Raw genomic sequence first — 15,481 nt, 5'->3', positions numbered from 1 at the left:
AGCAAAAGAATTACTGTTAGTGGTGTCCAGGAGTCAACATAACCTGGGAGCTACTGCCATGTACAGGCACCAGCCTCTTAAAGCATAAGGACAAAATCCTCCTTCACCATCAGCAATGCAGATCTTTTATTTACATGGTGACAGTCCCTGTGCATGTTTCACACTCATGCTGTGTGCAAAACTCCCTGTCCCATTCCTGCAGAATGAATGCAGAATATGTAATTCAGATCTGCAGTGCAGGTGAGTGGTTTCCCAGAGCAGACCAAAGAGGAAAATTGAGCCTCACACATCTTTGTCAGCAATGTCCAAGTGACACAGAACTGTACGTGTGTGCCTGTTCATGCCTGCTCACCCCATCCAGATTGGATATTTTCTCTAAGATTGCACCGCGGTTCTTGTGGTCTGCTTTCCCTTAGTGCCAGTTGTGGCTTTGCTCTTTGTGGCAGTCAGGGGCTTGCAGGAGCGTTTTCTTTTTGAAACCTATATGCAACATGATGTGGTTGATTGGCTGTAGAATTCCAGAGACTGGCTCCCCTCCCTCAGGTGGTGCTGCATGGGTTCAGCAGAAAACTCAGCACCACCTCAGGATACCATCTGTCTATCTGCTTATGTCTATTTATCTTTTAATCTTTGTTCATTTTGTGTTTGTTCATCAACAGTAGAGTCCCTGTCTTTGTTTTCAGCTTGAAATAGAGCCTTTATGGGGAAAAATCCTGCAGAAGAGGAGCTGGAGAGGTAAAACATGGGCATATTCCTAGTGAACACAAGCTGAGCATTTCTGAGCACTACTGTTATTCTTTCCATAGCAATGAAGAGGTGCCGTATACCTCATGGTAGAGAGTTCCTTTTTGCCATGCCTTTCCTCGAGTCCAATGGTTACGATTTCTCCCTTCCATGATTTGCTACTAGATCTCATTCTATAGGACCGTCCTGATTTGTGAAGCAAAGAAGCAAACCCTAAAGTGGCAACAAAGATGAGGAGGAATCACCTGATTTGACTTTGATTGCAGTGGCAGACAAAGTCTCCTGGTCTGGGAGCTCCGTGGTCTTTGTCTCTCAGTGCTGGACTCAGGAGTGGTGGTGGGACACCCTGAGCATCTGCCAGAGTCTTTCTTTGCCCATTCTTCTTCATTCTTACAAACCCTTTCCTTTCTGACACTAGGTTAGCGCCTTTTAAATTTCCTCATATATACATCAAAGGACAGAAAAAGATGTAACATGTTCAGTTCCATGACTCAGGTCAAAAATACCTGACTAACATGTTCCAGTTCACTAGCAACTGGTTCATATATTCCTTCACATAAATTTGTTAGGTACCTTATTAAAGGGGATTGCTGTCTTGCTCCTAGTACCTCTGTTGGAAGGCTCTTACAGGATTCCTTTGCCCAGATGGTTAGAAACCTCCTATTTGAAACCTTAGCTCCCATTACACACTAGAGGAGATGTATTGGACAAGAGCAGGGCGTGCTCCCTGTACCCATTTGGTGAGTTCTTAGCATCTTCTTGGATGCCTCAGGTCTGCAGATTCTGACAAATTCATTGCCAATGGATAGGTGGGACCCACCAGGACTAGAGAAGAGAGAGGCTGTTGTTCTCAGGGTAATGTTGCATGCTAGGACCAGTGCACCACCATGTTAAAACCTGATGCAGTTGTGGTTGATGGTGCACTTGGTGGGCTTCATATAGTACCTCTATATCTGTGTTTGAAGGAAATTTGTGTTGATTTCCTTCAAAACCTGTAGTCTGGCACCATGATGCACAGGGGGCCGAATGACTGCAGGACGTGTGCCCTTAGTCATAGGGCGGCTGCAGGCATGTCTGAGTTGTAGTTGTCCTGTGGTCCTACTCTAAGTCCTGATTTCAAGCTCTCGGCTTTCCCAGTGAGGATGAGTACCCGGGCAGCCCAACATAGCCTATGCTAAGCCTAGGGTATTTTCTGTAATCGTAGGAATATAGGATACAATTGTTAGGTCATTGGAGGGAATCATTGCTACTTTTTGCTTGTTCCATGAAAAAAAACCCCACAACCTTGTTATTCAGATATGTTACAGTGGCAATAGAGTGGTTCATAGACACATAGAAATCCATGTCTGATACCATTTTTCAGATGCCTAGCACACGCTCCTGCCTAGAATGCAACATAGGTATAATCTGGATAGTAGTTATCATCACATGCTTGTGTAATACTTTCAGTGAGATCAAACAGTTACGAAAGCCAAGCAACTGAGCCCCCAGAATGAAAAAAACCCTTCCTCATCCCATGAGCCACATAGATGGCTTCTATTTAAAACCAGTCCTCACAGAAGAGCACAAATTTTATCCTTGATGCTTGAAGTTCAAGTATTTACACAGGGAATTGAGACTCTTCACTTGTGGTTTTGGCAAAAGCTTCACACAAATGTTTTGCACTGGTGGTCTCTTAGCCATTTAAGATAAATGACAAAATCAAATGCAGTCCTTGCAAACTGGAGCAGTGGATGTTGTGCCAAGGATGAAGTATCCCCTTTTGCCTCGTGTAGCTGTCAGATCAACATGCAGGCCTAGTTTCTGAATCAGGACTCTCTAGGTGGAGAGGCTCCCTTGGAAAATGTTGCATTTTTAGGGTTGGACACTGCAGCCACAGTGTAAGCTCCTTTAGAAATTTTTTTTAGCGTTGGAGGGAATGCAGATAGATATTTGTTCTTTCTGCCATGTTATTTGCGTGCATCTGCATGGCGCATATGCACACACAAGCAGATTCGCCACCATTAAAAAAAAGAGAGCATTTGCCAGAAGATACCCCCCAAGTAACACGTATATTTCCTGATCTAAATACAAGGGGAAACTGTGGTTTCTGATCTACCACTGTGCGGTAACTATTGGCAAATGCCAGCTTTTTAATGGTGACCACTCCACCGGATATCTTCATTTAGAAGCTGCCCTTGATGAGTAGCTACCCTGTATTTAATAATTAAGTGCTAGGCATAGTTTTAAATGAAGGGGGCGGGATTCTTGGTGGATGTAAAGTGATGCTGTTTGCTTGACTTCCCTTTAAACTCTGCTAAGTTGCACCAGTCAAAACTGTGAGTCCTACCTGATTCTGTGTGTGTGTTTGTGCATATCTGTATTTGTGCAGGTGTATATTGATATTTAAGACTTGTGTCTTAGTTTTTCAAAGCTGTGGAGCTCAGTTTGGACTAGTGCCAGGAGCAGGAGAAAACTCTTCTAAGTACAGCTTATAAATGGCAGGTGATTCCTAGAGGGGTTAAAAAGAAATAATATGGTTGGAGGTTACAGTATCATCTTTTAGCTACCAGGAGCGAGGTTGCTCCCTCCTTCGCAGGCTCAATAGGGAAGCAGCCTGCATAGCTGGGGCATGCAAAATGCACAACTGGCAGCAACTCAAGCAGCACAGCAGCCGCCAGTGCTTCCTTCTGGGAGTTCGGCTCCTGGCATCTCACTGATGCCATTTGAGCTCGAAGTCACCACATTTTGTCCAGGCTGGTGCGTGGAGCGTGCTTCAATAGCGGCTCGGCAGAACGCCTGCTCAGTTTTGTGTCAGCTCAATGCATTAACACAGCCATATAAACAATAATCCCCCTTTTGATTCAGTTCCTGAGCAAGTGCCGGTGGTGATGTCCACTGTCTCTGTCTCTGCTCTGTGCCATGGCCAGTCACCCCCCTCCGTAGCAATTTTTCCCCATTCTGTGCCCCCCCCCCCCCCCCCCCCCCCCAGGCCCCCAGCTCTGGTTTGCAGGTCCCCGAGGTCTTTTCTTGCTCTTCCCCCACCTGGTGTGAGCGTGCCAGCCTCAGCCAGACCCAGAGAGAGGCTCAGACCAAGTGTGTTGCGCGTTAGGCAGCCCGCACCCGCCTCGCCTGTTTCCCCTGATGATGCCTCCTGTGTCCCTTCAGACTTAGATCCAACTGACAGTTTTTTCTATTGTTTTTTCTCCAGGGCCGTCCAGGCCTGCAAACCTGCTGGGGGCTCCCATAGCTGCCTCCTCCCACCCTCACACATCCGTGATCACGTCACCTCTCCGCGCACTGGCCTCCCTCCCGCCCTGCCTTAGCCTGCCCTGCTGTGGTGCACGTGCAGTCTCAGTTGGCGGGACTCAGACTGAGATTCAGACTGAGACGTCAGGCACATTTGGATGTCATTGTCAGTTGTCAGGTAATAGAAACATTTTTTTTGTTGCTATCTGAAGGTCAGTAGTGCTGCCAAGTGATGTCGTCTTTGCTGTGGGAGAGCTGCCTTCGCTGGGTCATGTGGGGAAGGCAGAGAAAATGTCCTTAACGACCCCCTTTCCCTCCCTTCTTCCCCCTCCATCCTGGTGGAGGATGGGGAGTGGGAAAGGGCCTGCGACTCCTTCCATTTCCGCATCCCTCCCCTCCTGCCTGCCCACCATCAGCTGTCACCAGTGGCCACTGCTGGGCTGTTTGTGCCACGTTGTGAACAAATGTTTGAGAGTCCTCACAGAACGTGATACCCCAGTATCAAGATTTCATCTCTCTGGGGTGTTTATTTAAAGCTTAATTGGATAACATTTAACATCTGAGGCTGGTTTGTTGTTTTTTTTTTTTTCCTCCTTTTTTTTCCTTCCTCCCTAACCATTTGTATTAAAAGCTCTCCTCTGCATCCATGTGCATGTAGGATGTATGTGCTCCATGCCATTGTCTCCCTTGCTTTGAGGAAACACTCCTTGGTAACTTGCCATGGATCCCTTGCCTCTCCCCTGTCAGCTTTTCTTTCCCTTTATTCCTTTTGGATGCCTGACTTTTGTCACCGCAAGGAGGGGAAAGTGATGTGGAAATGAGGGTGTACCAAGCTAGCCAAAGAGGACACGGACATATTGTTGCCAGACCCCATAATTTCAGACCCAGCAATCTCTTTGAAATCAGTGGGTGTTTCAGAGCGTGGCTCAGTTGCAAGACTGGGTCTATGGTGAGCTGCGGGCTGGAGAGGTGAAAATGGGGAGTGCTTAAAGGAAAATGCAGCCGTGGCAAAATCCACAAGTGTTTACGGAGTCTCACTGTGGTGGGCCAAACCCTGCAGCCCTCATTCATGCTAACATGCATGGAGTTTTAATAGGGAGTTCCCAGAACGATGCTGGATAAATGATGAGTGAGGACCAGAGGATTTAGAGAGACAGCAACAACTGTCAGGAGAAAAGCCTTTGGGAAATTGCTTCTCATGCCCTCCTGAAGCTGGCAAAACTTTGCTGCACTCAGCTGTTCCTTCTGCAGGCAGTGGTACCACATGGCTGCAGTACACTATATTTTATGGTAATGTCCTTGTGCATCTCTCATTGTAATAGAGCAAGACAAAAGCAAGAAATTTAAATTTGTATCTTGGAAGCCCTTGGTCCTGAAAGATGAATGTTCTCAGGAGGAGGCTGAGAGCATGCTGCAGGATCCCTTTTCGACCCTGGGTAAAGCTCAAGGCATGTGAGGAAGGCTCCTGTGCCTCCTGGGAGAGGCTCGGCCTGCACCCTGCCACTTGCGCCAGGATGTAGGAGTGGGCTTGCAACAATGCGCTGTGTGATGTGGTGCAGTCAGTGCATCCATGGGATTTGGTTAGATTTCCTAATTCAAACTGCCATATTAAGTGTGTGGGGATGCTGTTTTAATAAGGCTGTGCTTCATCAGCCTCAGCAAATTGTCCAGCTTGCCTGAGACAGGTGCAGAGAAGGGCTCTTCCAAAAGTGAGTGCTGGATCAGAAACTAAGATAGCTGCTGTACCTCCCCAGTTTCTTCCTCTGTGCCACCAGTAATCCAAACTGGAACTGACTGATATTTTGCTGTTCTCTGTCTTCACTGGTGCAATATGCACACAGGTGCTTTTAGTAGGCAGGTAGTTGTAGCAGTGAACTGGATGCCCTGGTTCCCTGTTGCTTCTGATGCCAGCAGCTTGTGGGGAGGGAAGCAAGTACAACTAAAAATAGAAAAGGAAGGAAGGAATAACTTATTAAAGAATGTGGGAAGGCAAGGCTTTTGTACTTTCCGTACTTTGAGTTCTCGCTGTGGATTTGTGCACTGTGAATTTTCAGAATTGCCTGTTTGCTGGGAGAGTGATGCCAGCTCTGTGGAGAGAGAGATGTGTTATCATGGCTTCCTGTAATTACTGCTGCAGTCTGCGGCACTTAGAGAATAGGTTATATCAAAGAGCATGCTAACATGTTTATGACAGTAGTTGGTCAAGGTCTGCTTGGAAGAAACATTTTCTTCCCTTGAAAAAAAGAGATTATATCTACTTAACCCTTTCTTAGCTCCCATAGTAATCACTGTATATGAGACTGCACATGGTTTAAACTCTGTGGCAAGGGTTATGGGATCTTTCTAGCTCCCAGAAGGTTTTGTGGAAATGAAAGAAAAGTGAATTCTTTGTGCCGGCTAATAATCTAGTGATGATCCCTGCATTGTGCCCTCTCTTTTTAATATAGACATTTACAACAGTCACTTGCTCCCGCTTTAGAGATCTGCTTGTCTTTCTGACTTGATTAGCCTTTTATTCTGTCAGCCCTGTTCTTGCTTCTGAGGAATTGTTTCCTTCTTTGAACAAAAGCCATCATCAGTTCCCGCCTCTCCCCCTCCTTCATCATTTCTTACCTTTCCTGTTTTTCAGCATTCATTTAAGTCAGGACCTGGAGTTTTTCTGTGCAGTTCTCAAGGAGGCTGTGACTCTGAAGGCTTGAAGTTGCAGGTACTCCCAAATCTCTGCTGGGCACTCACAAATCAGACCCTCAGGGGTCCCAGCAGTTTTGTCATGGAGAATCTAAACTTCTGGCTGCCAGTGGGATTTGAGGTACATGTGTGAGAAAACTCCATTTGGAAATCTCTGATCAAGATAAGAACAATTGCCTGGAATGCTGAGTAACGTTCAGTCATGCACAGGGGAAGTCATGCTGCTTCATCCAGACGTGTTTGTGATTTTTAGAAATCGTGCTGGTGGTAATTTCTATCACAGTAAATAATGCTGGGAAGACCACTTGGGTGTCGAGCGTACTGCTTGGCTGATGCTGGTCCTGGTCCCCTCTATCTTTGTTCAGTCGTTTTTGTTCAGGGCACCACAGGATGAAGAATTTGCTAGTAAAGGTGTGTGTTTTTCCATGTGATTAAAAAAAAAATATATATATCTACCACTGGAACAATCTCTCTCAGTCTCTTTATTTTTATTTTTTTTTTTTTTGTCTCAGAGGCTTCTGTCTGTTGAATTGGGTTCTCCTGTTTAAATGTTTTTAGTGCCTATTTAATTAGAAGTTGGAAGAGAGTCATGAAATTCACAGGGTTGTGTAGCTTGGAACTAAAATATAAATGGGCAGAGCATTCATTTTGCTTTACCCCTTGCCAGATTAGGGTGCTTTTTTGAGCCTGCTTTTTATTTAATTTCAATGAATTGCAACTGCTCAGAGTAACTGTAAAACACACACGTTTTTTTTTTTGCGTAACAGAGGCATGCAAATGATTGTTGAGAGATGTAATTATGTAAAGAAAAGTATATGCCCGTATGCAGGCACATATACATTGCAATGCTTTTTGTGGGGCTATTTTTTCACAATACATCTTCATAAGGCTGTTTTTATGATGCTGATTTATTAATATTGTACATTAAGGCTTAAATTGTCAAAGCTGCCTAAGAGATTTGGATGCCCCTTTCCCATTAAAGTTAACGAGAAATGAGCTTTGAAAATCTCAGCGCAGAAGTGCGTGGCACTTTACAGTGTGCTCTCCAAAGAAAGAAGTCCCTGCCCTGAAGATACTACAGTGCAAAAGCTCCCAAAATGGAATTCTAATCAGCATAAGACAATGGGGACTGTAATGGCACAGATAATAATTTATCCCCTATGCCACAATTCAGATATATACCTGATCCAAGATCTTTGGACCTGGGCCCATGAGTGAGGTTTTTATATACCTCTGTAAAGATAATTAAATCTGTCCAATACACATATATTCAGCTAACCAGTGAAACTGCTTACTTCCCACATGTAGGTTGATGGAAGAAGGTGGAAAGCCATTGCGATACTTAGTTGCATATATAAAAACAGCATGTGGGCGCGGACAGCAGTGATTAATGGACATGGCTGTGAAGTTTTAAGGTCTAAAACAGAGAAATGCATGGGGCCATAGCAGAGAAGACAGGAACAAGCTCCTGTTATTTCAAGGAATCAACTGTATTAGTCATTAGGATGTTTTGAAAATCATGCAGTCATCTTGTAAAGTTAATATCGGTTTACTTGGCTACTGAAATTCTACTTACAGCACCATTTAACAAGTCTGGTGTTTTCTTAACAAATGTTAAAGTGCCAGTACAGAAAAAGAAGTACCTGTAAGTAAATAATAGGTTTAAAAAGAATACTTTTCCCTCCTTCAATTATATCACTGTATTCATTGTGTTGGTTTTAAAATGGAGTCAGACAATAAGAAGAGCTAGATTAGACCACCCTGCTGTAAAAATCTTGATGCAATTAATACAGTCTGTCTAGAAAGTAGTATTATTTCAAAAACTTTTATGTTAATGATATAGTATGCACTCAGCACATTTCTTACTAGAATGAGAAGCAAGCTTTTGTTCACTCCAGACTGTGTTGTATTAACACAGGAGGATCAATGGAAAACAAAACAGTAATCAGAGTGGAGAATGCAAACTCACCCAGCAAAAACCTTCAACTCATCAAGTCCAGAAATCCAGGATGATGGCTAGTATTCTACTCTTCATATTTTGTCGAGTAGAATCTCAAAAAAAAAAAAAAAAAAAAAGAAGAATGAAGAGCCCACTAATACTTGATATCTGGTCAGCACTGAATGTTTTTTTGAGAGGATAGAGAGGAACTGGGTATATGTGTCTGAGGGCAAAGACCTGTAGTTTCCCTGAGACCCTTTGTAAATGTATCTTTTCATCTTGCTGCATAAAGAAGAGGTTTGCATAAAGTAGGGGCTAACATTCCGGAGACATGGCCCTATCAGTCATCGTCACATGTATTTATTTGTTTTAGTGAAATAGTTAATGCATGCTACAGTGGAACTGACTTTGTAGACAGTACTTACAGAGTGCAGGGGTGTGTGAGATGTATATACTGCAAACGGTAATGCATCAGTCTGAGTGCATGCATCCATCGTTTCATCTATCAATCTATGTGTTCATCCATCTATCTGAGTATTAAAATCATATGCGACCTGTCTGTCTATGCAGCTCTCCATCTCACCAGATATTAAAATCAGATTCAAACTCAAAATAGATGGATCTAATCACAAATTGATTTTTTGACTGAATGGTGTGTTTTTCAAGATGCAATGAAGAGACCTTAAGACAGCGAAGAGGCAACTAAAATTAGGGTGCTGCATAGGACAGTGGCATTGGCAGTTCGAGCATGGCTGAGGCTTTGTTCTAGACAGATGCCCGATCAGTATGACTTTGTAAGTCCTAATTATGTCAAGTTAAGAACCAGCAGGAGCAATAATGATATTTAAAGGTGCTTTAAAGTGGATGCCTGCCATTTCCAGACATACCAGGAAAAAATAAAAGTCCTTAATTACAATATTAACGGGTGGAACTGAATCTGATAATCTCGGGACAAAAGAATTTAAGGCAACATTGCCTGCAGTGAAGACAATGCCTTCAACATTGAGAGAGTTAACTCGATCGCATACCACTATGATGAGCCCGAGAGTCTGAACTCTTCAAACGCTCCAAATGGAGAGCTAAATCAAAGAATCCTGTTTCAAATCCATCCAAGATGTTGCTGTTTTTCTCCTCTGACAGGAGAAACATTTGGAAGTGCAGTTTCTTTCTTTTTTTATAGCTGTCTTAAAAAGGAGTTTGGATGTTTAGCACAGCTGGTGCTCATTACATTATGCACTATCAATAAAATAGCATGTGTAATTAATTTTTAATGCAGTGCTGTATGCAGTGCTTTAAAGCAGTTACTGTATGGGGAGAGCTGACACTGGTCACTGACATCAGAAATATTGAAATAGAGGGCTAGATTTTGCATTTTTAAAGGGTGTATGTGTGAGTGGGGGAAGGATAATTCCCAGCCCACAATTCTCTAGCCACAATCAAATTTAAAAATATAGGGACAAGATGGATGAAGGTGATTTTATAATTTGCTTATTGGAATGAACAGATTTATTTCCTTTTAGAGTTTGCTGAGTGATGGCTGGGTTAGGAATAGGTGACTTTGGAGTATAGGTAAGCACCAGGGGACAACACAGCAACTGATCCATCTTTGTTAAAGCACAAACAGACTTTGGTGGTATCAGGCGGGAGATGAGGCAAAAGAGGAGGTTATGAGAAAGCAAGCAAAAGACATTTCTGTTCTGTCTCATTGAGTTTTGTGGTTTTATTTCATTTATTTATTTACAGGGCTCCTTTCTTGTGCCTTGTTCCCATTACTAAAACCTCCTTTATTACCCTTTTACCTCTTTTTTTACTTGATTCATTATATGTTTGGGAGTATCAGTAGTTTGGAAGGGAGAGAGCAGCTTGGTTACAAAAAGGCACCGCTGATAGTAAGGTGCCTGCTGCTTTGGCAGAAGACCCAAATAAATCACAGGGTCTTCTTTTGGTGTTTGTGCAGTACTTTCCAGAAGACGCCAGCATAAATAAAAGACTGCTTTAATGGGGCTTTTAACAGGCAAGGTTTGGGCACTACCGTAGCTTTGAGCAGCCATTTTGTCCAGAAACACCTTGGTTGTCCAAAGGAGGAGCAGACCTGTTCTTGAAGTTGTAGTATGATGCCTGTTCATATTCAGCAGAGACAGGAATGGCTTTCATGTTTCTGCAGCAGAGTAACCAGCAGGGATGGTTTGTAGGATAGGATAGGATAGGACCACCCTCTCTCTGCTGCCACCTCCTTCCCACCCTTTTCAGGGAGTTGAATGCCTCTTGGTGAACACTTCCTAAAAGGAGAAGAAATCAGATGCAGGAAGAGAAGGAAGGAAGCAATCACCTACAAAGCGATAAAATTAAGGGTAGTGTTTGTCAGGTGCCTTGACTTTTGGTTGAACAATGCACCAGCTTTCTGAGAGGTGTTTGGTTTTTTTTTTAATACACATTCACGAGGCATAAATGTTTGCAATTATTCTTTCAGTAAATTTCCATTAATTTGTACATAGCATATGCTAAACAGTTCACTTGTACAGCCTCACCTGGCATATTCAGGATGGAGTTTTCTCCTGCCCCTTCAGCAGTAGTTTTTTGTCAGCACTTTTCTTCTTTCTAATAGATATTTGCGGATGTGTTTGTCTGTCTGAGCCAGGAAGTGAATTGGGCTGTTCAGCTTGTGAGAACAGAGATAAATCTCTTGTATACAAATATAATGCTCAGCGTCAAAGAAAGTAGGGCAAGTCATGGTGTATGGTATAGGTAGTTGCAATGAGAACCACTCTTAGTTCACAAGCCAGAGTGGGAAAAGTGGAGGCAACAGTGTGGCGCTGTACATTTTGTAATGAAATAGCTTTATGTTATTTTATCTAGAGGAATTGGATCACATATTCCTGGGGTGGCTCAGGTTTAGGCCAGAGAGCTGCAGAAAAAATTACCCTGTGTCCCTCCAGAGCTGCCTAATTCAGAGGCCCGGGGTTCTTTTTTCTTTGTTGAGTGCTTCATAAAAATAGATAAAAGTAAGAGTTCTGTGCTCAGATGGGATGCTTTATGTTCAGAAAGGGATTTGAGTCAAAGAAGCCATGCTGATGCACCTCGTGTGTGCCCCACTGGGCTCCTGTGTGCTGCATGTTGGTCCTTCTTTCTGCTGAGCAGTAAACAGCTGAACAACTGTTAGCAACATACGTTTTTATTCTGTTTGCTTTCTTTTGGACAGGCTTTTCCCAAGCATTTTTGCAGTGTGTACAGAAATCTGGTAGGCTAGAGTATGGTACATGCCTTTGCTATCTTTATTTCCCTCCTGGTTTTGTCTTAATCAAACCACTTCTGTGTTCCTCTTCCAGCTAACACAACCTGCTATAGCACAGGCTGGGGAAGCCAGGTTCAATGAGTCAGTAAAACATGCATTTGGAAGGAAACAAGCAAAAATCCCACATAGCAAAGGCTTACATTTTTTATGAATTCAGCTGTAAGAGTCAGAGGTCCTGGGACTTCTGGATTGAGGTTAATGCAGGCACTAAGCAAGGCGGTGGGGAGACACAGGCGCTGGAATCACACCGTGAAATGGTGCGTTCTAAATTATTGTCTTTACTATTAACATAAAGAATCTCTGGTTAGAGAGAGGCCAGTTTGCACAACATACCTGCAGCTTTTATGATTGTTTAAATGTCACTTAGCTATTTGGACCCAATTGTAGATGTATTATTTTCAGTACATCCCCTGGCAATATGAGGGGAGCATCCTGTCCTTTCCGTGTGTCAGACTGTTTCATGGCATGTCCTGTATTGACCTAGATTATTTCATGTGAGACCCCGATCTAAACCTGATCTTTACATCTCTTCCATGGCTGCGTGACAAGCATGATGCTTCCAGGGTATGCTATACCATGCTAGCAGCCCACTGATGGCTGGGTTAGGGACTGCCTGGGGATGCTTAGTTGAGCATCTTTCTGTGAGGTGTTTTCTGACTTCAGTGGTGTTGTACTGTTGTGCCAGCTATGAACATTGCCTGTGGAATTCAGGAATGTACAGAGATTTAGGTAAGAATCAGATACATACCATTAAAACTGTCCACTATGATAAGGTTGGAAAACAAATATTCAAGGAATCTTGTAAGACCTCAGCATAGTGCTAGCACCCTTTGCCTGCAGGGAAACTATTTTTCAGTTTGCATCTTCTAGCAGATATTTGGGTTATTTTTTCCTCCCCTCTGTTTGAACAGGGAGAGAGCAAGTTCATTTATTATGGCACAGACAGGCTTATAATGCAAGCTCTGTTCAAAAATTAGGTCTGAGTGTTTACGGATTGATTAATCCAAATCCGTTATAAAAATGTGTGAACTGTTGATTAAACTGGGAACAGGATCATTGTGGTTTTGCCTACAGTGAGGGCAAGATTAATGAGCAACTTTATCTTTCTGCAAAACCTCATATAAAATATAATAATAATAATATATTCTTTTCCTGTTCTTTTCTGGTTTCTCCTTCAACTGACCATACCTCCACTGTAAATTTGAGGTAGCAACTTAAAAGCTCTATTGACTATTGAAGCCAAATATTTTACTATCATTATCAATAGATACATAGAATAGTTGTAAAATAATCCTGTGAAATTGCTGTAAACTCTCTGCCAATTTCCTTTGTACTTTCTCTGCACGTTCTCCACGAGGAGCAGTGTGAAAGCTGCAGTAGTGCTAGCTCCTGCCTCCACCACTACTGTCAACGTTCATTAATGCAGTTGAGCACACTCATAAACGTCTGAGCTGTTCCCATATTTAGAGCTCTCTAGCCATCAGATCTTCTCTTTTGACTGAAAACCCGGTGATCAGGGTTTGAGGTGGCTGCTTGAGGTATAATTTTAATTCTGTGTCCTGGTATCATCCAGAGCTGTAAGGAAGAGTGTGTGGGAGACAGCAGCATTGCCTTAGGTGATTTGCTCCTTGCCCTTTCCCTTTAAGCTTGCCAGGCCATATTTTGTGATTATAAGCTGAGATTTCTTAAATTTGTTTTCTCCTTAATAGGTAAAGATGAGTGAATGCTATTTTTCACTTTCTCCTCACTCTTCCTTCACAGATGTCTTTGCTCTTTGGGGCCAGCTGGGACTACTGGGGAGGTATTACCCATGGGATTTCTTTGCCCCAGGGTTAGATTTGCCTCTCTGCATGGCAGCCCAGGGCTGGATTGCAATATAGCTCCTTCTCAGCAAGTTTCAGTGAGTCACCATCCTACTTGTTAGGCTGTCTGATGGGAAGAGGCTTTCTCTGCCTGTGGCCACCCCACCTGTGGAACTTCTCCCTGTCTGCACCTTTCTCTTCCCCTGCTCTGCCCCAAACATTCATAGTTCTTTCTGTGTTTAAAATATCATTTAAATTTTGCCATCAAGTAGGTCCTTCATTCATTGCTGTCACTGCCAGTAGTCCCTGCAGTAAGTTACAGCATTTTTTCCTGAAAATCAAGTCCAAAGTGAATTTGCTGGATTTTGTGTTTTGATTTTTAACTTCTCATTTTTTTTTAAGTGGAAATGACTGCTGAAAGTAAACACAGCGTGCAATGGACAGACTTACTGGGGTAGCATGAATTTCCTTAATAAGCTGGGGTATACGTGTGCGCACGCGCATGTGTGTTTTTTTCCCCCGTAAACCTTGCAATAAGGGTGCTGTCTCTTTAAATCCTAACTCAAACTTTACTGGCGATTTTACAGAGCCTGGTTTCATTTATAGTGGAGCCAGACTTGCTGTGTGAGAGCCGTCCGCATGCTGGAATTAGTCTTAAGCTTGCTTCTGTGGCGTTGCCAAATTCCATGTTTGTGTTTTATTTAGAATTCTTTTCACGGCCAGTCGAATCTGTTCAGGCACACATAAGCAGTGTTGCGCCCCATGGAGAAAATAAGCAAGTTTGCGTTTTCTTTGGCATAGGCCATGGCCACAAAAGACTGCGGTCTAAAAAAACATTTTTTAAAAGCTATTTTAACCCATAACAGATGTATAAAGTAGGCACACGCATGCCAGCTTCCTTAGTTTTAATTAAAAAATAATTACAGCTTTAATGGGATGCTAGTGACAAATTTGGATGAATGGTGGGTGACATTATCTCAAGGCTTGCTTCAACTTATAAATTAGTGCATTTCTCTTGGCCAGTGGTACAGATGAAATTAAACGAAGGAGCAGATTAATATTTCTTAAAGTTACATTGAACCAAATGAAAAATCAAATCAAATAAACCAAGGCCCCTTCCTCCCTCTCTTGCTCAGATTCCTGTTTGCATGAGATCACAGAACATGCAGGAAAGGTTATTTTCCCTGGCTGATAAATGATCTGGCTAACGATAAACTGAGCATAGGTTTGCCAGATACCTGTTCCTTTTGTAATTTCACATTGGTAGCCACATTGCCAAATTATTGTGATTAATGTCAGCAGGCGCGTCTATTTATAACCACATCTAACTAGCTAACATAGTACCTCCAAGCCAGGAAATCTTAAATATAAAACAATCCCTACATGCTGCATGTTGCAATGGTTCTCTCTCCATACCTCAGCTAACTGCCTCCCTTTTGGGCTGCAATGCTGGCTGCGATCCTTCACATCTTTAGGCTATTTTCAATTTGGGGCTTTTAAGGCTAACCAGAACTGGGCTAGATGTACAGGCTTGCATAGGTAACAACAGTTTATATTTCTGAAGAAATAAACAAAGAAGTAATAAACATGTAATAAGCTAACCCCAGATGGTATCTCTGCTGTTACTATGGTCAGGTGCATGCAGAGCTGGAGAAGCGAGAGGGAAGGATCAGCATGGGAGGCTGTGGATATTGAAGGAGAAGGAGAGGTCTGACAGAGTCACTGGAAAAAGCGTATACCCTCTTTCCATGCAAGCCTCCATCCCACCTGTGGACACCCTAAACAGGT

The 15,481-nt window shown here is 43.0% G+C and overlaps 1 protein-coding gene across 4 annotated transcripts in view; it reads left to right on the top strand.

The window, feature by feature from the left end:
- BCL11B (BCL11 transcription factor B) overlaps positions 1-15,481 on the top strand; it is a 91,936-nt gene that overhangs the window by 38,679 nt on the left and 37,776 nt on the right. For 2 of the 4 annotated variants that reach the window (XM_061463957.1, XM_061463958.1), the window contains exon 3: positions 3,935-4,150. The exons of the other annotated variants lie outside the window; for them this stretch is intronic. In XM_061463957.1, the coding sequence (XP_061319941.1) occupies positions 3,935-4,150 (216 nt within the window). The remainder of the gene's footprint in view (positions 1-3,934; positions 4,151-15,481) is intronic. 4 annotated transcript variants of the gene reach the window in all.

Source organism: Pezoporus flaviventris, unplaced genomic scaffold (genome assembly GCF_033815535.1).
Source record: "Pezoporus flaviventris isolate CSIRO_AGI_PZ_B2104156 unplaced genomic scaffold, CSIRO_AGI_Pfla_v1 ptg000036l, whole genome shotgun sequence".
Taxonomy (NCBI): Eukaryota; Metazoa; Chordata; class Aves; order Psittaciformes; family Psittacidae; genus Pezoporus; species Pezoporus flaviventris.
The sequence above is the reverse complement of the archived record's forward strand: the minus strand, read 5'-3'. Positions and strand labels throughout refer to the sequence as shown.